Source organism: Anolis sagrei, chromosome 5 (genome assembly GCF_037176765.1).
Source record: "Anolis sagrei isolate rAnoSag1 chromosome 5, rAnoSag1.mat, whole genome shotgun sequence".
NCBI lineage: Eukaryota > Metazoa > Chordata > Lepidosauria > Squamata > Dactyloidae > Anolis > Anolis sagrei.
The window spans coordinates 160,204,328-160,228,575 of NC_090025.1; the positions used below are offsets into that span (position 1 = coordinate 160,204,328).

A 24,248-nucleotide genomic window follows, 5' to 3' on the forward strand; every position below is an offset into this window, starting at 1 on the left:
TTGTTTATAAAATAGAAAGTTAAAGGTTTTTTATGAGATATGTATCCACATACGTTTCATCATTATCATTGGTGTATGTATCCAATCTCTTATAAGAGGTTAATTTCAGCTTCCATTTACTAGTAAAACCAAATTACTATGTCGTGAATTGATGCATGTCTAAAAAGTGTGCCACCAACAAATTCACAAACCACTGTGTCCCGAGGCTAGCAGCAGTTTGGAAGACTTTGCCCCCTCCTTTCTTCTCTTTCCTGGAGAGTAAAAATTGTGCAAATTATGTACTTTGACTCTTTGAACTCACTTTGCAACAGGTGAACTATGAGATATGGCTGGAATGCTGAATCAGCTTACACTCAGCTAATTCTTTTACCAAGTAACTTTCAGGCATTTTTTCCTAATCCAGCCTGTATGTTGTCTAGAGTGAAACAGTCACAAGAGGGAAAAGTCTTGAAGCTGTGGAGCAGAATAAGATTGTGGGGGTGACACTGCTTCTCCAAAGCTCTTTTGAAGTCCATGCACTCTTTGCTTTGCCCACGCATGTGTAATTGCCCTGTCATATAACCCTTAGGCCTTTTGACATTTCCCCATTGTATTCTGCCATTTTAAGAAATCCTCATAAGCTTAGGATGTACTTTACCTTATGGAATGTTGAACTAAATTTCTAGGACTCCTGAATCTTACCAATTTGCTATGGTATAATAACTCAATGGGGCGAAATGTCCTACATGTCTAAATCACTAAACTGAGTAGGAATATCCAGAGGTAGCCTTGTTGGCCACATGGCAAAATAAAATAAAACACACAATCAAAAGTATCTGACTACTTCTCAATTATCTCACAAGCCAGTTAAAATATACAAGAAATAAAGGAATAATAACAGGTTGCCACCCAGCCAGTGTCTATGGACTTTAAACCCAACACCACTGAGACCTATAACCAGGGGCGGCTCAACCCATTATGCAAAGTAAGCATTTGCAGTATAGTTGATTTTGCCCAGGGGTGCTCTTGAGGCACTCTTGGGGGAAAATAGACCTTGACATATGCGAGTTGTAATTACTGGGATGTATAGTTCACCTAAAATCAAAGAGCTTTCTGAACTCCACCAATGATGGAATTGAACCAAATATGGCACACAGAATTCCCATGATCAACAGAAAATATATATCAATGATTGGTTGCAGGGGAATACTGTTTGCTTACCATTGAAAATTACCTAGGGCCACCTCTGCCTACAACCAAACTTGAGATGTCCATCATGCATACTCTGTAGTATGTGGGGGACTTCACGTTTCCAGATTTTATTTTTATCCTTGGTTGTACTGTTGTGTGATTTCATCTTCTTCAAGAAACACGGATTCAGAGCTGGCGTGTCAAACTTTCCAGTAGGCCAAATACATACAGAGGCTGTATTCTCAATGGCCAGAGAAGATGTCAGCGGAGACAGCACTCCAAAGAACTGACATACTACAATTGCGAACATACATTTTATTTATAGTATTTTGACAGGTATTCAAGTCTGCTGCATTGGCTCCCGGTTGGTGCAGAAAGGTCCCAGCTAGGATCCACTCCCTGGTTGGCCCAGGGTTCCATCTGAAGTCATCACTGGTGACTTTTATTGTCCATTTATTGATCCACCCAGGAGAGAGGCGCGATCAGAATGGAATGCAGTGGGGCAAGCGATAATGGGCTGAGATGAGTCTTGATATCTCACAGCTGGTTAATACAGTACAATGGGTGCCAGTCCAGCAGCCAAACAGGTGTTCATGAGACATGGTAATTTCAATGAGAGCCCCAGGAAGAGGTCTAATTTCGTGAACAGGGATGAAGAAACATTCCCATATATCTTCCTGGGGCATTATGAGGGGCTTATGATAATCATGAGGCTATATTTTGCGGTCCTCGGTGTGATGAAGCAACATTCCAAGGGAAATTCATGAAAAGTTACCCCCTGCTCTGAAGACAATCCTGATTATACATTTGGTTTAGGACTTTTATTCTTATTTAAAAAGGTGCTGATTATCTTAGCCACAAATTCGGGCTCATTGAGATGGACGAAGTGATTCCCAGGAACTTCAACAAACTGAAAATACTAAAGACAAAGAGGAATACAGTGTGAAAGGCACTACAGAGTAGAAAAACAAGAGATATTAGATAATAAAAACAGCAGTACTATTAATTCTAATGGCCACAAAATCATCTACTTAGCTATGTAACAATCTTAGATATGTGTAGCTTAGTAGCATCTTCCAGCCTGACTGGTTAGTTTCCACTTACCAGGCATGACTCCTGCAGGTATCTCATGTTTCAACCTCTCACCATGAGTGATCTCTGGTGTGACAGCCGTCGCAGTCTCCTCTTGCACCAGAGATTGCTTGTGGGGTGTGTGTGAAAACATCAGCTGCTTCCAAACAGATGCTGCTTTAACTGTCTCAGGGAATTCTGACTATTTACAGAATATATGTGCTGCCCCATAATAAAGTTCTCTATGCCACAAATTACAAGGTGATAGGAAAAAATAATAAATCAGAATAAAATTAAACAAATCCATTTTTATTTATTAATTTATGTCCCACATTTTCCCAAACATGACCTGCAACCCCATAAGCCTATCACAACATGACTAAAAGCTGTAAAATCTCCTTTTTATCAAAACTGAAATTATACATCCCATAGCAAACTTTCTGTAATTTAAACTGCGTGACAAAGCTAATCCTACCCTTATATTTTTCTTTCCCTTAATCTCAATATATCAAAACAGAAGTACAGACTGCTGAATAATGCCATTGTGTGGGGAGGAGGGTTGTGTTTTCCCCAAGACTCCTCAGTTCTTCAAGGCTTCCACTCACCTGTTTCTGTGAGGCCCTGAATGCTTTCTGAAGAATTACCAAATGGTCAGAGTAGATGGGTTCTTTTAGAAACATCCCACCTTGTGCCCTATAAAGAAAATTTGAAAGTTTTAGATGCTCCTGGTTTTGAGTAAGAACAAAATTTAATTAAGCAATCTGCATGTTATAATTGTGGTAAGATGTATGAGGGACCAGCTGTAGCCCTTATTACTTTCAAGGGAAGGCTAAATGTAGCCTTTCAGCTGATGCTGATGATGATGAACAATGTAATGATGCTCAATTCAGTTCCATGACCTTGTCCTACTACAGTGAATCATAGAGTTGGAAGAGACCTTTTGGGCCATCCAGTCCTACCCCCTGCCAAGAAACCGGAGCCTCCACCACACCCCGGGGCAGAGAGTTCCACTGCTGAACAGCTCTCACAGTCAGGAAGTTCTTCCTCATGTTCAGATGGAATCTCCTTTCCTGTAGTTTGAACCCATTGTTCCAAGCCCCTAGTCTCCAGGACAGCAGAAAACAAGCTTGCTCCCTCTTCCTGATGATTTCCCTCACATATTTATACATGGCTGCCATGTCTCCTCTCTGCCTTCTATTCTGCAGGCTAAATATGCCCAGCTCTTTAAGCCGCTCTTCATAGGGCTTGTTCTCCAGACCCTGGATCATTTTAGTTGCCCTCTTATGGACCCGTTCCAGCTTGTCAACATCTCCTTTCAATTCCAATGCCCAGAAGTGGACACAGTATTCCATTTCTGGGCACCACAATTGTGTGAGACAATGTTAATTCAGCTATATTATTGGGACAGATAGGTGAAGTGCAATAGATCCTCTCTTTCAGTGAGAAGAGCAACAGACATTAACAATATGTGTCACTTACATGATCATCAATACATCAGCCTGTATTTTTTTCAGATAGTTCACCTGGAATTCTATAGGTGCAGAAGAGGAGGTGTGCTACACATGAGAGAATGGCAGACAAGCAAGTGTAAAGCTGGTCACTGTCCTGAATAAAATATTCATTCATTCAGACAAGCAAGTGGAACAAGGTAAAATTAGTTCATCTTCTGTTTTTCAAACTTATAGGAGTTCTTGCACATCCAGCCTAATGCTTCACAGAGTGTGTCTCTTTCTTGCATGGTACATTTGCTGGAAAAGTCAGTTAATGCTCTCTCTTCCCACAAAGCCCCAGAACAAAATATTTCAAAGGTCCAATGAATTTGGTGATTTTATGAAAGAAGCCAACAAGGGACAAAAAGAGAGCATAAAAACTGAACTGCCTTTGAATAAGTCACTTACAAAAATATATCTGCTATAGCAATAGTAAAGAATCCACCCTTGCCTCCTAGTAAGCACTATTATTTATATCTTCTGCCATTATTCAAGAAATGTGGAATTGCTATGTGACTGCAGCACCGGCTGTGGCACTGCCTCTCCTCACTTTATATTGCAGGAGATTAATACGGGCAGGAAGAAACTGGCGGGGATGGACAGCTTGTTCAAATTGATCATACACACAAATGCACCTTTTGCTGCCTCCTGGATTTTGCCAAACTTTCATCAGTGGAAAAAAATGAGTTGAATAACTTATATTTCAAAACAAGCAGCAGACCTCCCTCCACCAACCCCATGCCTTCTTTTGTTCAGAAAAGGGGTTTTGCAAAAATGAAGTGGATTTCCATTCACTTACAGATTTATTTTAGAAGCCTAATGCAACCCATCACAGGGGTAAATAACTGTCTTCTGGTCTGCCCATTCTGCCCTCAAATAATAATAATAATTATTATTATTGTTACCTCACTTTATATCCCCAAAAGGAAATCAAAGGAGCTTGCCATAAAAGCATTAGCAGAGAATTTTAAATATACAATTATACAAAAATTAAAACAGAATTAAACACAAACAGCAGTAAAATAAAATTCAATTGAAATCCATCAAAACATATTATAAGTTTAAAATCACAGTATCCCTGACTAGATCTTAAAACATCTTCCTTTTTAAATGTCTGTTTGAATAAAAAGGCCTGTTGCCAGAAGGACAGCAGGGAAAGGGCCATTTTGGCTTCTCTGGATGGGGAATTTCAGAGTCGAGGGGCAGTAACCGAGAAGGCCCATTCTCTTGTTCCCACCAACCAAGCTTGAGATGGAGGTGGGATTGAGAGAAGGGCCTCTCCTGAAGATATCAGGGCCCTGGCAGGTTCCTACAAGGGGGTGGGGTCAGCCAAATAGCCTGGACCTGAGCCGTCTAGGGCTATAAAGGTCATAATCAGCACTTTGGATTGTGCCGGGTAAAAAATTGGCAGCCAGTGGAGCTGTTGCAACAAGGGGGCTGTATGTTCCTTATAAGCCAGCCACAGTTGGCAACCTTGCTGCAACTCTTTGGACCAGCTGACATTTCCGAGCCCTCTTTAAAGGCAGCCACACATACAGCAGGTTACAGTAATCCAGACAGGATGTAACTAAGGCATGGATCACCGTGGCTAGATCTGGCTTCTCAAGGAATGGGTGTGGTTGGCACACAAATTTTAATAGTGCAAAGGCCCTCCTGGCCACTGCAGGTACCTTGGCATCCAGGTTTGGTGCTGAGTCCAGGAGGGTCTCCAAACAGAGATCCAGTGTCTTCGGGGGGGGGGGGGTATAACCCTATCTAGAACAGGCTGAATCCCTATTCTTTGGTCTGCCTTCCTACTGACAAGGAATAATACACAGGAGTTTAAAAGTTACACTAAGGCACTGCTTACCGTGAGGACTCTTGTGTCTCTGTTATAAACCAAGCCTGGTAAAAGATTACATCTCAAATTATGAGAAAACAGAATTGAGGAAAGTTTGTTTAATAAGTACATTTTAAATCTTAACAGTTAAAATCCAAAAGGATATTTTAACTTCTAGTCAATGTAGCAGATCAATATACCCAAAGCAGAGCTTGGAAAAGTTGTGTCTTTGGACTACAAATCCCAGAAATTCCACTAACCAAACCTTTAAGAGTAGTCCATAATTTTTTCTAAGCCTTAAGCAGAGTCAAACCATTAGCAAGCTGATCTGACACCAGACTTAATAAAAATGTTGGGTAGGGCTTTTACAAACTTGTTATTCAAGATTACAGAAGGCAGCCTTAACCTTAGGGCCTTTTAGATGTGAAATATCTCTTACACAGGAGAACCTGATGTAAGTACCTATGCCTCTTTTGTTTTGTACGCCTTACATGTTAGCAACATATGGAAATATTTATCCCTTTTGGGACATATTCTAGCCACCTGTGTATATTCCCTTTAGATCCACTGTTTCATTGTATTCACCAGGATTGTGGCGCAGCTGGCTGAGTGTCAGTTGCATTAAGATCACTCTGACCAAAAGGTCATGAGTTCGAAGCCAGCCCGGTCTGGAGTGGGTGTCCAGCCATTGTGTAGCCCATTGTCGACCTTTGCAACCCGAAAGACAGTTGCATCTGTCAAGTAGGAAAATAAGGTACCACCTTGTGTGGGAGGCTAAATTTAACTAATTTATGAGGCCATAAAGAAAAAAGACTCCGGGGAATGTGGAATGCGGAAGAACTTCATCGGTGTCGTTGATGGACGATGAAAAGCAGCAGCTCCCCTGGCGGCCAGAAAAAAGTTAAATAGCCTCGGTGTATTTGTCTGTTAAATGTTGTTTGTCAAACTGGCATTGAATGTTTGCCATATATGTGTTTACTGTAATCCGCCCTGAGTCGCCTGCGGGGTGAGAAGGGCGGAATATAAGAACTGTAAATAAATAAATAAATAAATAACCCATCCGAAGAAGAACTATTATTTTGGAGAACTTGATGTCCACTTCATTGTACTCTTCACATTTCTCCACCTAAGGAAGACGTTAGTCGAAACCGGTCTAGAAATCTTCTACATGGATATCCTCTTACAAGGGACTGGAAACTCCATTCAAGAGTATCTTTAGAGAAAGTAAGGGATCTTATGCCCTTAAGAGAAGTCTGCTTTACAGCAAGAAAAACTCTACTCTTGTTACTGATGTAAAATAACTGTATAAACAACAGTTTTTGTTCATTGTATATTGCTCAATGCTGCATCATATAAATTGGTTATATTTAATATGGTTTAATATTGTATTATATAAGCTGAAAATTTACCTTTGTGATTTATGTACTACGACTTGTAGTGGATTTGTGTTTGTTGAAATAGATTCTCTTGTCAGTTCACTGCATGCTTAGTTCAAAACAGCCACCTCACTGCTGCAACGTCTTACCTCCTGGCACTTTAGTAGCCCCTCGTTCCAGCAATATCTTCCCACTTTCTTCCGTTAGGTGAAAGTTTGCTTTGAGCAACCTTGGAAAGCCAAAAGGAAAATGCACCAATTTGCCATCATGTCAGCATCTAACTCCAAACTGGGAAAAATTTCAATTTTAGATTGCAGCTCCCAGTATTCCCCAGCTAGTAGCTATGCTGGCTGGAAGATTCTAAGAGCTGTACTTCAAATAAGTAATTTTTCACTGATTCTCAGAATTTATTGCTGGAAATGCAGTGTGAAAATTTAATTGTACATTAGCCTAGGCACTGGACTATGGCTCTGGAGACCAGGGTTTGAATCCCCATATGGCCATGGAAACCTACGCGGGATTCTTGGGTAAGTTCTTGTTTCCTACCCTCATATGAAGTCAGAGGCAGAACTCCTCTGGACAAATCTCTTAAAGCTTCACTTTAAGAATGAGCATAATTCAGAAATGGTTTGAAGGCACACAAAAACACAGCAAATTTGTTTGAACTGCTACAGTGTGCACAAAGGAGGCTGCGTCTTTCCTGCCCTTAGTCTGAAGTCTGCACAGAGCCTGAAAATATTGTGGGCTTTTTTGTTTTGTTTTGGACTACAGTTGCCAGAATGTTTCAGTTAAGATGAATAATAAACTTTGTAACTCAAAGAAGCAATGTGATTCCAAATTCTAGCAAGTTTATTCTAGGAGCTGCAGTTAGAAACAGTAACTTTTCATGGTTCAAAGAAGAAAATTTATACAAAAAAGTATTTAACTTAATGATAAAAGCTGATCAGTTTTTGAGGGTGGCGGACTCCTTTGGAGGTTGGATGAGTATCTTGTTGGAAATGACAACCTTCTTCAAGGCTTCTCTAGTAATGTTTTCTATGATCCTGTTGCTTATTATTTCTTGTATGCATGTTCTGATATGCATCTTCCTTTACTCTGTGGTTCCTGAGAAGTTATGTAAGGGGCTGCAGACCACATGAGCACTACGACAGACTAGAGACTATTTCAGATCTCAGATCACATACTTAAGTGGTTCTCAACCTGTGGGTTCCCAGGTGTTCTGGCTTACAACTCCCAGAAATCCCAACCAGTTTACCAGCAGTTAGGATTTCTGGGAGTTGAAGGCCAAAACATTTGGGGACCTACAGGTTGAGAACCACTGACATACCTGCTTGCTGTTTTGCTGTAAGAGATGTCCTGGCCAGATGGCACAGAAAATTATCTCAAACGTATCTGAAACTGTACTGATAAGTTTTGTACCTGTGTATGCTGAACACATGAAGGTCGTAAGTAAACCAAATATATTATTTTATCAAAGTCTACTTCATTTTTGTCTCTTGAGTGCATGATATAAATCAAGTTGTTTTATGAAAGAGTGTGTGTGTGTGTGTGTATAGGGCACTGAAAAACACTTCTGAAGCTCTGCTGTTTTTATGCACTGGTAAAATCTCTGTTTTTCTAACAGATCAAAGATTATGGGTTATTTAGTCTAACAACTTAAACCATTGCCTAACATAATTATATCTGGTTGTAAACTGCAAGAGAAGATTCTACTCTAAAGGGTTTTTGGCTCTTCTCTAAAAGATCATGCTATTCTTAAAAAATTATGATTTCCAAAAGGTTTTTTCAAAAGGTTATGAATGCCATTTTCCAAAATATCTTTCAGGTGTGGTTTATTTGGATGTTCCTGCAGGGCATGCTGGACCCAAAGGCCCTTATGGTCTCTTTCAATTGTTATGATTCTAACTAATGTTACAGAAGATGAGGAATTTGTGACAGACTAATACAATTTTCAAAATCCCTGTATCCACTTACTGAGCAGCAGAATATTCAAAATAGCAGATCCCACCCACTTAGTTTAATATAACATTGCACATTAGACACTGCCACACTCCAAGGCAAAGCTTAAACACTGGCTGTTGCAGATTCCAGGAAGGGAACTCACCTTTGAAGGGCCTCTTCAGAGTTATATACTTTGGGGGCTTGGTGCTGCTTCGCCTCAACATCCATCAGAGTCTCAATGACTGTCCGGCTGCCAATTAACAATTTCTCCCATTCCTAAAATTAAGAAGGCATTCTACATTTTCTGTTGCTTCTTGCATCCAACACTTTTCACAAAGCCACCATCCCAGATAATTATCCTTTCCTTTTTTGATAACTGAATTAACTGAAAATACAGTTTTCATCTTTGTTTTAGATTGGGACAGAGGAGCTCAAATTCTAGAATAGTAGCAGGGAAGAAAATCAACTCTCTTTTTGTATAGGGGTTATAATTGTAGCACGCCCAATTTGTCTGATGTATCAAGTCCTAGTCAGCAATGTCTCTAACAGATGATGAGCAGCAATAAAAAAAAAACTTGATAGCCACACTTGCCCTCAAAACTTGAAAATGCTTGTCCAATTATAAATGTGCTACATCACAGAATCACATAAGGAGCTCAGATTAAAAAACAATCAAGGGGCAGATGTGAGCGTCTTGTGGCCCTTCCTGTCGCCATTGGCTATGCTGGCTAGGATTGATATGAGTTGTGTTAATCAATGCACAATTGTGTGTTGCGAATGCAGAGACAGAGTTCTAAAGATTTCTAAAGATTTCATGTATTGGCAGTAGAGGGGGCAATGGATGGGAAGTATTTTCATATTCCTTTGGGAAATATATATTTGAGAAAATAGATTTAGATGAATTATTTGTAAAATTTTGCTTGATTTTTTATATATTTTATATTTTATTGTAAATTAAAATTACACTTAATAATAATAATAACTTTATTCCTGTGTTCTGCCACCATCTCCCCAAAGAGACTCAGGGCGGCTTACACACGGCACAAGTGCCTAAAAACAAAACATGAAATAAAGCACAATATAAAATACAATTGAACAAAACATGCAATAAAGCACAATATAACAAAAACAAAACATGAAATAAAGCACAATATAAAATACAATTGAACAAAACATGCAGACATATAAAACAACAACTTAAAACTCAATTAAAACAGCACTCATCAACCAAATGGCAGTACGCTATTTTAAGACCTGGCCAGGCTGTAAACAGTAGGACAAGGGAATGGGATAAGTGCAGAGTTGTAACCATGGAATGAGGGCATGGGATGAAGTGCAAGGCTGCATAACTATTGCATCGAACAAATAGGGAGGAGTGTTATCAAAAGCTTATTTGAACAACCAGGTCTTCAGGTCCCTACGGAAGGAGGACAGTGTGAGGGCCTGCCTAATCTCCCTGGGGAGGGCATTCCAAAGCCAGGGAGCCACCACCAAAAAAGTCCTCTCCTTCGTTTCCACCAACTGCACTTGTGACTGTGGTGGGACCAAGAGGAGGCTTCCCTGGCAGATCTTAGAGCCCATGCAGATTCATGGGGGGGGGGGGATGCGGTCACGAAGATAGGTAGGATCTGAATCATTTAGGGCTTTATAGGTAATAACCTCCACTTTGAATTGGGATTGGAAACTTATTGGCAGCCAATGGAGTTGTTTTAGTAGGGGCATCATGTGCTCCCTATAGTAGCTCCAGTTAGTAGCCTGGCTGCCAATCTTTGCACCAATTGCACTTTCTGAACCATCTTCAAAGACAGCTCCACATAGAGTGCATTGCAGTAATCCAATCTACATATAACTAAGGCATGGACCACCTTGGGCAAGTCAGATTTTTCAAGGTACAGTCACAGCTTTCACACAAACTAACTGTGCAAAGGCCCTCCCAGCCACTGCCGACACCAGAGCTTCAAGTATATGCGCTAAGTCCAGAAGAATCCCCAGACTGCAGACCTGTGTCCTCAGGGGGAGTGTAACCACGTCGAGTAGAGATAACCACCCTATACTTATCAGCCTCACGACTGACCAGAAGGACCTCCGTATTGTCTGGATTAAGCTTCAGCTTGTTAGCCCTCATCCAGTCCATCACAGCTGTCAGGCACTGGTCCAGGATCTGATGTCAGGCACTGGTCCAGGATCTGATCTGATCCGAAATTCCTTGGATTTCGGTGAAAAGAAGTAGTAGAGTTGTGTGTCATCTGTTTATAGATGGCACCAAACTCCAAAACTCTGGATGACCTCACCCAGCAGTTTCATGTTGATATTAAAAAGCATTGGGGATAGAATGGAACCTTGTTGGACCCCACAGGTCAGTGGCCAGGGATCCAAGCAGTTTTGTCCCCCAGCTTCACCAACTGAGTGTGATCCTCCAGGAAGGAGAAGAGCCACTGCAGTGCAATGCCCCCAAGACCCATTCCGGAGAGCTGCCCCAGAAGGATACCATGGTCAATGATAACAGAAGCCTCTGAGATATCCAAGAAAACTAACAAGGACACATTCCCCATTTAGCTCTGCGGAGGTCATTCACCAAGCTAACCAAAGCTGTCTCCATTCCGTGACAAGGCCTAAAACCAGACTGCGATGGATCAAGATATCGGTTTCATTCAAGAATCCTTGCAGTTGAGAAGCCACCACTCGCTCCAGAACCTTTCCCAAAAAGGGGAGATTAGAAATGGGCCAATAGTTATTTAGTATCGAGGAATCCAGGGACGCCTTCTTCAAAATTAGTCTTATTATTGCCTTTTTAAAGGCTTGATTGCATTTGTCTATGCTCCAATGACAAATTATCAAAGGATAATTTAAATAAGTTGTTTACATTCACACAGTCTGCTGGGCTCTAGGACTGCTCTTCTGCATCAGTTCCTGGCTAATATTTCCATAGAGTGCGTTATTATTTTGGTCTCACCTTGACTGTGTACTCAGTCTTGGCCAAGTTATCAGTTAATGGCTTCATCAGTTTGCCTTTTTGTGAAATGTTAGTTTTGTTGCACCTGTAAACATTTTGATAGGCCATGAACCTGTATCGATCATTTTATGATTGTTCCTTCTCAAAATAGTTTTGTGACTGTGCCAACAACATCTTATCTAGATGTTCCTATAAAAACAAAAAGATTTGGGGTCACAATTTATAAAGCTGGGAGTGAATGTAGGCACCAAGAACTCCTTCACTACTTTGCCTCTTCTCAACACATACGCACACAAAACAAACATGTTACTTTTACTGCTTGTGTTAAAAAGTCTGTCTCACTTTTACTCTCAGAACAGCTTAATGATGGTTACAACACTACCACAATCACATCGTGACTTATCTAATTGGAAATTCTGGCCTAATGGAAGCCAGGATCTTTGCACCAACGTAAGTAAGAAAGGATAAGAGAACACTTCAAAAGCCATGATTTATGAAGTCTTGAGCAATCATCCTAAATGAAACATTAATGCCACAGAATAATGGAGTAACAGCGTTTGATTTGACACAAAGTATTGGAGCTGAATTGACCTCATTGCTCAGTACTAAGACACCTAGATCCTCACCTCTAAATGTGCTAGGGCATCTGTAGTGATGGACTGAGAGTCTGCTTTCTTTTTCCTGAATACTTCTGGGCCTCTCATATAACCCTGCCAACAAGAGAACCAACAAACAAAAAAGAGCAGTTTTTATGAGGGAAAATCCTACCCTCCTAGGAAACACAAAAAATTAATTCTTGTATTTTAACTTTTAGGCTGCATAAGAAATAAAGATTGATAATCTCTAATTCATAACAGTAAGAAAGGATACTGTTGTAACAAAAGCATCATTTACTTGATTAATTTGCTGGAGCAAATGGCCAGAAGTTTGCATTGGATTTCAGCAAGCAAGCCGAACTCCTATGCAAAGTAGATCACACAAACAGTATGCCATCTGTACTACTGCAGCCAACCATACAATATCAATCCCAGATGTTAATGTAGGGATGGGAGTGTGTTGGTTTTCCTTTCTGGTAAGTTCACATTTCATGTTTTACATGAAGCTAAATACAGTTCTAAGCACAGAAGTCAATGGTTCATTAAACTGCCTCCCCCACTGATAGTGCCAATGCATTCATGGTAAAATGGACAGAGCTCTTTTCCCTTACTTGCTTGGCGTATATCAACCTCTTATGGAAAAGGACAGATGTGAGGTCTTCTTTTATCTGCCCTTTCCCAAAGATACCCCAAAACAAGATTCAGATGGTTTCTTCCCTTTATGTAATGTCTCTTAAATATACTATTGAGTCAGGGGAAGGCTTCAGAATTCAACCTGAGGTGCTGGGAAAAGACCAGATGACTCCACCAGGATCAGCTTGTCCACCATTTCAGGGAAAACACATGAGAACTAGGAAAGCATAGGGAGAGAAAGAGAGAGGGGAGACAAATATAATTTCCATCACTTCTGCTTTAATAATAACAATAACAACAACAACAACAATAATAAGTTTGGATTATTAATGTCACCATTCCAGGTGACAGTCGCATTGAGGAAAAACAATAGGAAAAACTCAGCCGTTATCAAGATCTCAAAATCGAACTGCAAAGGCTCTGGCATAAACCAGTACAGGTGGTCCCAGTGGTCACTGGCACACTGGGTGCCGTGCCAAAAGATCTCAGCCAGCAATTGGAAACAATACACATTGAAAATATCACTATCTGTCAACTGCAAAAGGCCACCTTACTTGGATCTGCGCGCATCATTCGAAAATACATCACACAGTCCTAGACGCTTGGGAAGTGTTTGACTTGTGATTTTGTGATACGAAATCCAGCATATAGATCTCATTTGCTGTGACATACTGTGTTTTTGTGTCAGTAAAATAAAATAATAATAATAATAATTTTATTTATAGCCCACCCCCTCACACCAAAGGGCTTATTTCCCTTTATATCTGTCAGAAATATTAGATATTAATTATGTATTTTTGATCACAAAAGTGTGAGTCAAGCAATGAAAGACTTAGTAGGCCGAAGACCGTTAGTCAGTGGGCCAAAGCTAGCGTCACCCTGAGGAGAGTGAGTAGGCTGAAGTCTGTTAGTGTTAGTTTGCCTCGGTCAGTGTGAGGTAAACGTCTGTGTGAGAGAAGCCTCTTGTGAGGGAGCTCCAGTGCATAAAGGCTGCTGTGCCTATAAAGTTATTATGTATTTGCCTATTCATGTTTTGGAAACCTTGTTATTGTAAACAGTGCAACTATATTATTTTACTACAAAGAAAAGCCTTCTATGGAAGAGATAACATTGGTCTTGTGTTTTTATTTTTTTTTACCACTTTGGGCTACCTGTGCTGGGTCACGCTGCTGCTGCTGCTAATGAGTTGCTCTGCTATTCGTTTATGGGGAGGGTCTTTTGTTATTAAGCCCATTCGCCCAACAATATCTGCTTCAGAAAGAAATGTTTCAAAAACACCCCTAAAATGATAATAACCTATGAAGAATGATACTTACCATGCATGCAACGGTTCCACCTAAATAAAGGAAAAAGAAGTGGGTTGAAGGTGGACCTAAAACCAAGCCCCCTGCCTATATGACTGGCTTAGCTAGGAGCTGCCTCCTTTGTGGACCTATCTTTCAGCAATCATCCGACAGGACGGAGTCTCAGGTCTTGAAATCAGAGCTTGGGGAAAAATCCCTTTCTGCCTTACAGTTCCAGCAATCCAAAAGGATTTTGGCAGCTGCAGTCAAAAAAGTACCTTTTCCAAACTGCTTATAACAGACTGATATTGTGGGGATATTAAAAACATATTTGATGTTTCTTGTTAAGGTGACCTGCCTTGGAATGACTAGCATCTAAAAGATGGAAGATGGAATTATAATAAAATAAGCCAATAGTAATAAAATGACCACCTTGGTTCCATCATAAAGAGAAATATGGGACATAAATCCACACAAACAAACCAACAAACTACAGGCCTATCTTAAGAGTAGAAACTGGTCGGATATGAGAGAACAGCCGCATTTGTTACGGGATTTAAGAAATATCCCCTTTGGGGAAAAGAGTCACTTACCCATACTGTGACCCATCAAGCTAAATCGATTCCACTTCAGTGCTAAAACAACAAAAAAACAAAAGAATGAGAGGACTTAATACTCTGCATTAAGACACAATGCCTGCGTTTTTAGATGCTGCTCTGGGCCAGCATCCCCCAAAGGCTAATGTTTGCCCATGTTCGGGAAAATTATTTTTTGGTATACAATTCCCAGAATCTGCCAGCCAACTTGGTCATTTTGAAAACTTTTACCCATAATCTGTTGTATAAAAACCTCTTCATGTCATTCAAAAATAAATGATCTGATAGAGAATACTAATGATTGAGAGGGTGCATAATTGAAAGTGATTGTTAAATAGAAGCATTTGGAAGCCATTATAAGACACATGAGTAAACAGTCTCTCTGTACTATATACAGCAGTCCCCAAGTTACAAACATCAGACTTACAAATGATTCACAGTTAAGAACGGGTGTGAGACAACAGGCAGTGGGAGGAATCTACTTCTAGAAAGGGATATTCACTCCGAAAGACTTATCATGGGGAAAAGGTGTCTTCACTGAAGCCGTATCACCAATCCTTATTTCTACAATGTCACATTTTTCAAAATCTAATCACAGGTATAGAAAGTGAGGTAAAATCTTCTGAACAAGGGCACGGACAGCAAAACAAACACTACAGGGGTGTTAATCCTTTCCTATGCTATCCAAAGCTTTAAAAATATGTTTTTGGCTTGAGTTACACTTTAAAAAATAGCTGTTTCAACTTCCATACAAATTCAACTTAAGAACAAACCTACAGAACCTACCTTGTTCATAACTAGGGGACTGCCTGTACTCAGACCTAAAACAAAAGACTTCCTTATTTCTCAATAATGTTTACATTTTGTAATTATAAAATCATTATATTCCGAATTTGCATTTTATGCCACATGGAAACATGAAACAAAATAGAAATAGGGGGAATCAATAGGTTTACAACATTTATAGGCTTTGACATCAAAGCAGCTAGGCAAAACTATTATTAATTCCTCTCTGAGAAGGAGGAAGAAAAAGATTTAACTTTTGGGGCCATATGTATCCTGAATGCACTGGGGGAAAAATCATAAAATGCTGTGCACCAAACTTCTGCAGTTCCAGACAGAAGTTTATGGTTTGCTCAAGGGTTATTTCAGCACCTAATACTCCAAGTGGTGAAACATTAATGGCTTTGTTTGCACAATGTTTGATGTCAGTTCTAGCTTTGTTAAAATGTCTGAGAAAACAAATAAACGATGAGTATTAAATGCTAGGGGTCAAAAATTATCTCACAAACTCATTATTTTTATAGTGATGTATTGAGACAGCTACTATAACTATGCAACATTTATGTTAATTTTCAGTATATTTTATGTATAAGACACTTTAAGGTCAATTATAATTCTTGTATCACTCTTGTACATGCCATGTTATTTACTTCAAGTATTGTCTCAACAAAAAAGAATAATTCTGAGGATTTTGTTTACTTGCAAACAGCATCTTGTAGGTATTTTATTTTTATGGTTTTCTTGGCGTGCATTTGACTCCCCCCTACTGAACTTTGTTCTTAACTCATGGTCAGACTGACCCATCACAGTGGATCTAAGTCCACATGGATATATCACCTTAGGTCAGTGGATCTCAACCTGTGGGTTCCCAGATGTTTTTGCATTCAGCTCCCAGACAGCTGGTAAACTGGCTGGGATTTTTGGGAGTTGTAGGCCAAAACACCTGGGGAATCAAAGTATGTGATAGAGAAAAAATAAACACAAATCTTAATTCAGTGCAAAAAAACTCTATAAGAATGACCTAAAATTATATCTGATAAAAAATGCTTGTTGGCTTGTGTTATACGGACGTGATCCAAAATGTGCAGATTTTACAGTAGTCCACTGTAATGTATCATTCATCAAGTTTTAAAAAGTTAACATGATGGAAAAAATAAATACATATTTAAAATCAGCATTAAAATTGATTTAAACTGTGCTACTTTCATTTCTGATTATTACAAAAAGTTGGATTTTGTTGGCTTGTGTGTACAGCTAATAAAGGCATCCATTCTTCAAGCCATTGTGCACTCTCTCGAGTTTTGTATTTTTTAACGTAGGAAGATCTAATTAAAACACGAGCTAAGAGTTTTTTGTTTAGATTTAAAAGTGGGTTGAAATAACAAAGGCAAGAGAAACTAAGAGGATTATTATTATTATTATTATTATTATTAAGAGAAACTAGGAGGTTAACCTTGCTCTTTTGATCTGAAGACGTGTGATAATCTCTCTGATTATAGCCAAAACTAATGTAGATTCAGAATAATTAGAATTAGAATAATTACTACTAATAATAATAGGAGCCAAGGTGGCACTGTGGGTTAAATGGCTAAGCTGCAGAACTTGCTGACAAAGGTTGGTGGTTTGAATCTGTTAGACAAGGTGAGCTCCTATTGCTAGCTCCAGCTTCTATCAACCTAGCAGTTTGAAAACATGCAAATGTGGGTAGATCAATAGGTACTGCTGCGATGGGAAAGTAATGGCACTCCATGAAGGTAATGGCACTCTGGCCACATGACCTTGGAGGTGTCTACGGACTCTTCGGCTCAGAAATGGAGATGAGCACACACACCCGCCCCAGAGTCAGATTCAACTAGACTTAACATCAAGGGGAAACCTTTACCTTTGCCTAAGAATAATAATGTAATAATATTACATTTTATTTCTTACTCACTTCTCTTCATAGCTCAGACTTTCCAAACACTTACAACATATGGTACTTACATGCAGCGGCTCTGCGCACATCACTCACATAGTCTTTCAGGTGGTATGGATACCCAGCTGGCCGGTGGGAGGACAGGCCATGTCCTGCAAGGTCTATTGCTATATAAGAGCAGTCTGAAAGAGAACAAGGGGGGAAGGATCCAAGCATATGTCAGCCCACACTTTGGTGAAGAAGGTATAGAGTTCAGTATAAATTAACAATTAATTAAAGTATACCTACCTTTTGGGAGTAAGGGGATTAGTTTGTTGAAAGTGTTGGCATTGTCCAGCCAACCATGCAAACAGAGCACGGGTCGGCCTTGGGGAGGCCCCCACGCCTTGGCAGCAATGTGGCCCCAGGGGACCAGGAACCTTATCTCTGAGGCCAAGCCTGAAAGGAACAAAAGGCAACACAATAAGAAGCTTGAATTATGCTGAGCTTCCTACATCCACCTTATGCTGTTGTATCCTGTAATGAACTAGGCTCAGACTCCGTCTAACAAATCAGTCCTGCCCCCTCCTTCCAAGTTATCTGCACAGATTCACAAGGCGTTTCAAGAAGTGTATCTGCTTCCTTAACTGTCTGTTTTTCTGAGCAGAATGGTTCACAAGACTTGCCACTCTGAACCATGCTTGTCAGTCAAACTTCATAAATTATTTTTCTTTTTGAAAATTGTATTTTTAAAGAAAAAATAATCTAATTTACTAAGGACAACTTGATTAATACAGTACAAAACAAATATACTGCCTTCTGTTCAAAGCTGTCCCTAAAAATCAGTAAATGTATCAAGGAGCCCCTGGTGGCACAATGGTTGAAACCCTTGTGCTGGCAGTATTGCTGACAGATAAGTCAGTAGTTCGAATCCAGGAAGAGCGGGTTGAGCTCCCTCTGTCACCTCCAGCTCCCCATGCGGGGACATGAGAGAAGCCTCCCACAAGGATGGTAAAACATCAGTCATCTGGGTGTTCCCTGGGCAACATCCTTGCAGACAACCAATTCCCTCACTCCAGAAGTTACTTGCAGTTTCTCAAGTCACTCCTGACATGAAAAAAGGAATTTCAGCCATTTCCAGAACTACAACTTTTTATGAATTTTTACTATGTGTAAGTATATGACATAAATACATTTCTAAAAATACGTCATTCCCTCCTGCTTTCTATTTTTCATGGTAGGAAAAGTAGAAAACACAATAGCTAGGTAAACAAAACAAAAAAGGACAGGAACAGAGCTCAATTTTTTCTTTCTAGTATGCCGCTTGTTAACATTTTCTGCCTTTTATTTAATTATATGGCACCACTTCTGTACACACAAAGCCTGTATATATTGCTTTAGGGCAGGTATAATAGGTGAATGATAAACCTGGAACTGGAAGCATCACTGGCTTCTGTCCTATCATTCAAATTCTTTGGGTTATAGGTTTTTTTTTTTTTTTGTCGTGTCAGGAGTGACTTGAGAAACTGCAAGTCGCTTCTGGTGTGAGAGAATTGGCTGTCTGCCAGGACATTGCCCAGAGGACGTCGGATGATTTGATGTTTTATCATCCTTGTAGGAGGCTTCTCTCATGTCCCCGCATGAGGAGCTGGAGCTGATAGAGAAAGCTCATCCACGCTCTCCCCGGATTCGAACTTGCGACCTGTCAGTCTTCAGTCCTGCCAGCACAGGGGTTTAACCCACTGCGCCACCGGGGACTCCTGGGTTATAGGTGACTGAGGGTGCATCTACACCAGGCATGGGCAAACTTCAGCCCTCTGGGTGTTTTGGATTTCAACTCCTACAATTCCTAATAGCCTAACAGCTTTAGGAATTGAAATCCAAAACACCCTGAGGGCTGAAGTTTGCCCATGCCTGATCTACACTGTAGAACTAATGCAGTCTGACACCACTGCTCATTGCTGTGGAGTCCTGGATGTTGCAGTTTAACACAGTCTTTACCCTTCTCTGCCAAAGAGTCTTGGTGCCTTACCAAATAACAACTCCCATTATTCCATAGCACTGAGCAGTGGCAGTTAAATTGGTATCAAACTGCATTAATTCTACAGTGTTGAGTCATCTATAGAATGAGGTCTAGTTTCACCGTGATGTAATACACAGCCTTTATGGTTAGTAGAACAAGCAATTTCAGCTAATTTTGTCACAAAAATGAAGCCTTCTTTTACAAACTCATTAAAGGGACAGGATTTAGTTCAACCCCTTCTTTTCCAGCCTCAGAAACATCTGAAATTCACGTGTGTGTTGTTTTTAGACTCCATTCATATATTGTTATATACGATGCTGTTACAGCATGTATGTAAGACACACAGATTTCTGTGGTAGTACATGATTTTCAAACCAGCTAAGGACAACAGTGTTTGCATAGCTAAGAAACAAAGGAGCACAGATAAGCAGAAATACTTTTAGAGATAAGACAAGACATCTTCTATTTTGTTTTAGCTTAAACTGATATTAGGAAGATAGGGTGACAAAAAAGCATGACCTCTACGTCAGGGCTTCTTAAACTTTTTCTACCTGCAACCCCTTTCCATCCAAGACATTTTTATGTGGCCCCAGGTATATCTGAACAGTACTTGATTACTGCACATTAGGAGGCCCAAATATCACCTCTTCCATAGAGTTTATTTTATATGCACTGTTAATTATGATCTGTATCATAATTATCATTTTATCATGTTATGTTTTTATGTATATTTGCTTCTGTTTTTATGATTGTGTATGTGCATGCCTTTTGTATGCGCAAGCTGCCCTGAGTCCCTTTGGAGGGAGAGGGCAGATCAGAAATAAAATGTTGTTGTTGTTGTTGTTGTTGTTGTTGTTATTATTATTATTATTATGGTGTATAAAATAGGTATAACAATCAAACATGAGGAGCATCTTAAAGAGCTGGGTATGCTTAACCTACAGAAGAGATGGTTGAGAGGAGACATGATAACTCTGTATAAATATGTGAAATTATGCCATAAGAGGAAGCAGGCATGTTTTCTGCTGCCCTGGAAACTTGGACTCGAAGTAATGGGTTCAAATTACAGAAAAGGAGATTCTACCTGAACATTAGGAAGAACTTCCTGACTGTAAGAGCTGTTTAACAGTGGAACTCTCTGCCTCAAAGTGTGATGGAAGCGCCTTCCTTGGAAGCTTTTAAACAGAGACTGGATGGGCATCTGTCAGGGATAACTTGATTGTGCTTTTCCTGCATGGCAGAGGGTTGGACTAGATGGCCCATGTGGTCTCTTCCAACTCTGTTATTCTATGAGTCTATGAGCATTTACTGAAAATAAGTCAGCATTTGAAAGGCTTGCTAAACAGGTCCCTTTTGTTTTTGTAATGTATAGCTGAAGCATTTTCTGCAGAGTCCACTGTAAACACAGCATGCTGTTGCCAACAAGTTTGCATAAACTTTGGCATTCAGACACCTTTTAAGTGTTGCCAATTTTTTTGTGACCCCAACATTGAGCTAAGGCAGTTTCTCAACCTGGGAGTCAGGACCCTTGGAAGGGTCATGAGGGGGGTGTCAGAGGCGTCGCCAAAGACAATCAGAAAACACAGTATTTTCTAGGTTCTTGTGGGTTTTTTCGGGCTATAGGGCCATGTTCTAGAGGCATTTCTCCTGACGTTTCGCCTGCATCTATGGCAAGCATCCTCAGAGGTAGTGAGGTCTGTTGGAATTAGGACAATGGGTTTATATATCTGTGGAATGGCTGGGGTGGGGCAAGGAGCTCTTCCCTGCTGGAGCTAGGTGTGTTGGTCATGGAGGTTCTGCGTGGCAAGTTTGGCCCAATTCTGTCACTGGTGGGGTTCAGAATGCTCTTTGATTGGAGGTGAACTATATATCCCAGCAACTACAACACCCAAATGTCAAGCTCTATTTTCCCAACACTCCACCAATGTTAACATTTGGACATATTGAGTATCCGTGCCAATTTTGGTCCAGATCTATAATTGTTTGAGCCCGCAGTGCTCTCTGGTGTAGATGAACTACAACTACAAAACTCAAGGTCAATGCTAATCCAAACCCAGCCAGTATTTTCTGTTGGTCATGGGAGTTCTGTGTGCCAAGCCTGGTTCAATTCTATTGTTGGTGGAGTTCTGAATGCTCTTTGATTGTAGGTGAACTATAAATCCCAGCAACTACAACTCCCAAATGACAAAATCAACCCCCCCTCCACAACTCTACCAGTATTCAAGTTTGGGCATATCGGGTATTTGTGCCAAATTTGGTCCAGTGAATAAAAATACATCCTGCAAATCTGAAAACAGTAGCAAAATTACAGTTATGAAGTAGCAACAAAAACAATTTTATGGTTGGGGGGTTACCACATGAGAAACTGTGTTAAGGGGTCATGGCATTAGGAAGGTTGAGAAACACTGAGCTAAGGGGACCTCATTTGCGATTGGGACCTATCTATTATGAAGCAGTTTTGTAGACAACTGTCTTGCTGTCATAGGGTAAGCTCCACTAAATTACACCATGAAGAAGAAATCAATCACAGCCTTTATTAGACTTTCTGTAGATTTATTTTCAGTGAATGTTTGGTTTTTTGTATATTTTGTATATATATATACTCATGGTTGTGTGAAGATTTCTCACAAGGGGTTATGAGTGGAAAAAGTTTAAGAAGCCTTGGTCTACGATAACATTTACCACATATTCTGCGTGTTTATTCTTTATTTATATTCTGCCTTTCTGTCAAGAAACCACACAAGAAATAATAAATAATAAATATAGTTAATTAAAAAACAAAAAAACCCCAATTAAAATCAGTTCAAAGAATTTAAAAACAAATTTTAAAAACCACATCTGGATGCCAAATCCCTAACATGAACAGATCTTTGCTTACCTATCTATGTGTAGCATTATTTTTCCACAAGAGAAAAGATACCAGCAGTTTAGGTAAAGGTTTCCCCTGACATTAAATCTAGTCATGTTCCATTCTGGGGAGTGGGGCTCTTCTCCACTTCTAAGCTGAAGAGCCAGCGTTGTCCATAGACACCTCCATGGTTGTGTGGCCAGCATGACTGTAGAAGTGGTACTTATTGATCTACTCACATTTAACTTTTTTTTGGTTGGCAGAAGCTGGGCCTAACAGCAGGAGCTCACCCCGACCCACGGATTAGAACCATCTTTCAGTCAGCAAGTTCAGTAGCTCAGGAGTTTAACCTGCTGAGCCACCAGGAGATCCCTAGCAATTTGGCAAGACCCAAAAGAGGCTTTGGGGAAATTGCACAAAATTTATGGTGTGGCCCTTTGATAACCAGTTCAATAAGGAGAGGAAACGCATTACAGCTGCAGCTAGGAGATCTCCCCTTGGTAGAACACAGGCTTGTGCCTTCAAGGTGCCTGTCAATTCATGGATTTCCTAAGGCAAGAAATATTCATTTCTCCACGCATCAATTGAAAAAGGTTAAAAGAGGAAGAGCAGAAGCTCCCTCCAGCGAGATTTCAACTAGAGCAGAACGAAGGGAAAGTACAAAACTTCTGACCTGCCATCCAAGCTGCTGCTGCTGCTGCCTGCTACTTTGTTTCAAGCTGCTCTGCAGAAAAGTAACTTTTCCTCCCCTTTCTCTCCCCCCCCCCCTTCCGGAATGTCTGGGGCCCCTCCTACAGCGAGAAGGCAAAGCCCAACCTTTTGCAACAGGAGGAAGGCAGGCCACTGGGTGGTGCAACTACACTGTCGAATTATTGCAGTTTAGCACCACTGGGTCAAGGTTATGGAATCCGGGGACTTTTACAAGCCCTTGAGCCTTCCCAGCCTCACCAACGACAACTTTCATGATCCCAAAGCACTGAGGCAGGGAAGAAAAAAGGGTATCAAACTGCATTAAGTCTATAGTGTAGATGCACCCTTTGATACAGTTGTGCATAAGAGTGCATCCTGATACTGCAATATTGTATTGCACACATGCAAAGTCTATACATGGGCAAACTTGGTTCCTTCAGGTGTACTGGACTTCAACTCCCATAATTACTAACAACACAAAACAACAGCATAATAAAATTCACAAATATATGAATTCTATTTCTGTCAGGTTTTGGGGGACTGAGCAAGTGAAGTTATTTACTTAAGTATAAGCTGATACAGGATTCCAGCCTATGTTATAATGAATTTATACAGCTTGTATTTCTGAAACTATGGTAGCTTGAGCATTTGGTATTTTTTGCTCCTTACAGGTCCTATGTATCAGTGGATTCAACTGTCCATGACTTGAAAACAAGAGGAGGAAAATTTACAATTTAACTGGATAGAGACTTAGAAAATTAAAGGAATTGATATTTTGTTAGGGTCTTGGTTCCTCAAGGACTCAAAAAATATATAACCCCTGAAAAATTAGTCCTCTCACGACCGTTTCATTTGACACTCACATTATCTTCCATTTTTCTTCAATCACTCCCAAATCCCAGGTCTTCAGTTACTTTCTAGCTATATTTTTGTTGAATTCTGCTGCCCACCAAGTGCTATGTAATGCATGCATTTCCTCCAATCTTAATCCTTTCTCTCTCTTTTCTCTTTAATTTGCTAGAGGAAAAAACACCCAGTGAATTCTAATGCTTTAAAATCAATTAACTTACTAAAGCATGGTA

General features: G+C 40.1%; 1 protein-coding gene across 1 annotated transcript; it reads right to left on the reverse strand.

The window, feature by feature from the left end:
• Positions 1–1,470: 1,470 nt before the first annotated feature.
• On the reverse strand, positions 1,471–23,237 carry LOC132776012 (serine hydrolase-like protein 2). The gene is made up of 13 exons (XM_060777167.2): positions 23,150–23,237; positions 17,915–18,064; positions 17,695–17,808; positions 14,926–14,967; positions 14,366–14,385; positions 13,192–13,266; positions 12,447–12,530; positions 9,031–9,143; positions 7,076–7,155; positions 5,581–5,615; positions 3,721–3,797; positions 2,847–2,934; positions 1,471–2,089 (listed from the first exon to the last, which is right to left on the reverse strand). Exons 1-13 carry the CDS (start codon positions 23,154–23,156, stop codon positions 1,970–1,972), a joined length of 1,005 nt encoding a protein of 334 aa, XP_060633150.2. The 5' UTR covers positions 23,157–23,237; the 3' UTR covers positions 1,471–1,969.
• Positions 23,238–24,248: the final 1,011 nt, after the last annotated feature.

What these genes read in the sequence shown, in the direction of transcription:
- LOC132776012 (XM_060777167.2), bottom strand. An exon ending in TGTGCGCAGAGCCGCTGCAT is followed by an intron (nt 14,968 to 17,694) that starts GTAAGTACCATA and finishes TTGTTGTTTTAG; the next exon opens with CACTGAAGTGGAATCGATTT. An exon ending in TCTGAAGAGGCCCTTCAAAG is followed by an intron (nt 7,156 to 9,030) that starts GTGAGTTCCCTT and finishes TGGCTTTCCAAG; the next exon opens with GTTGCTCAAAGCAAACTTTC.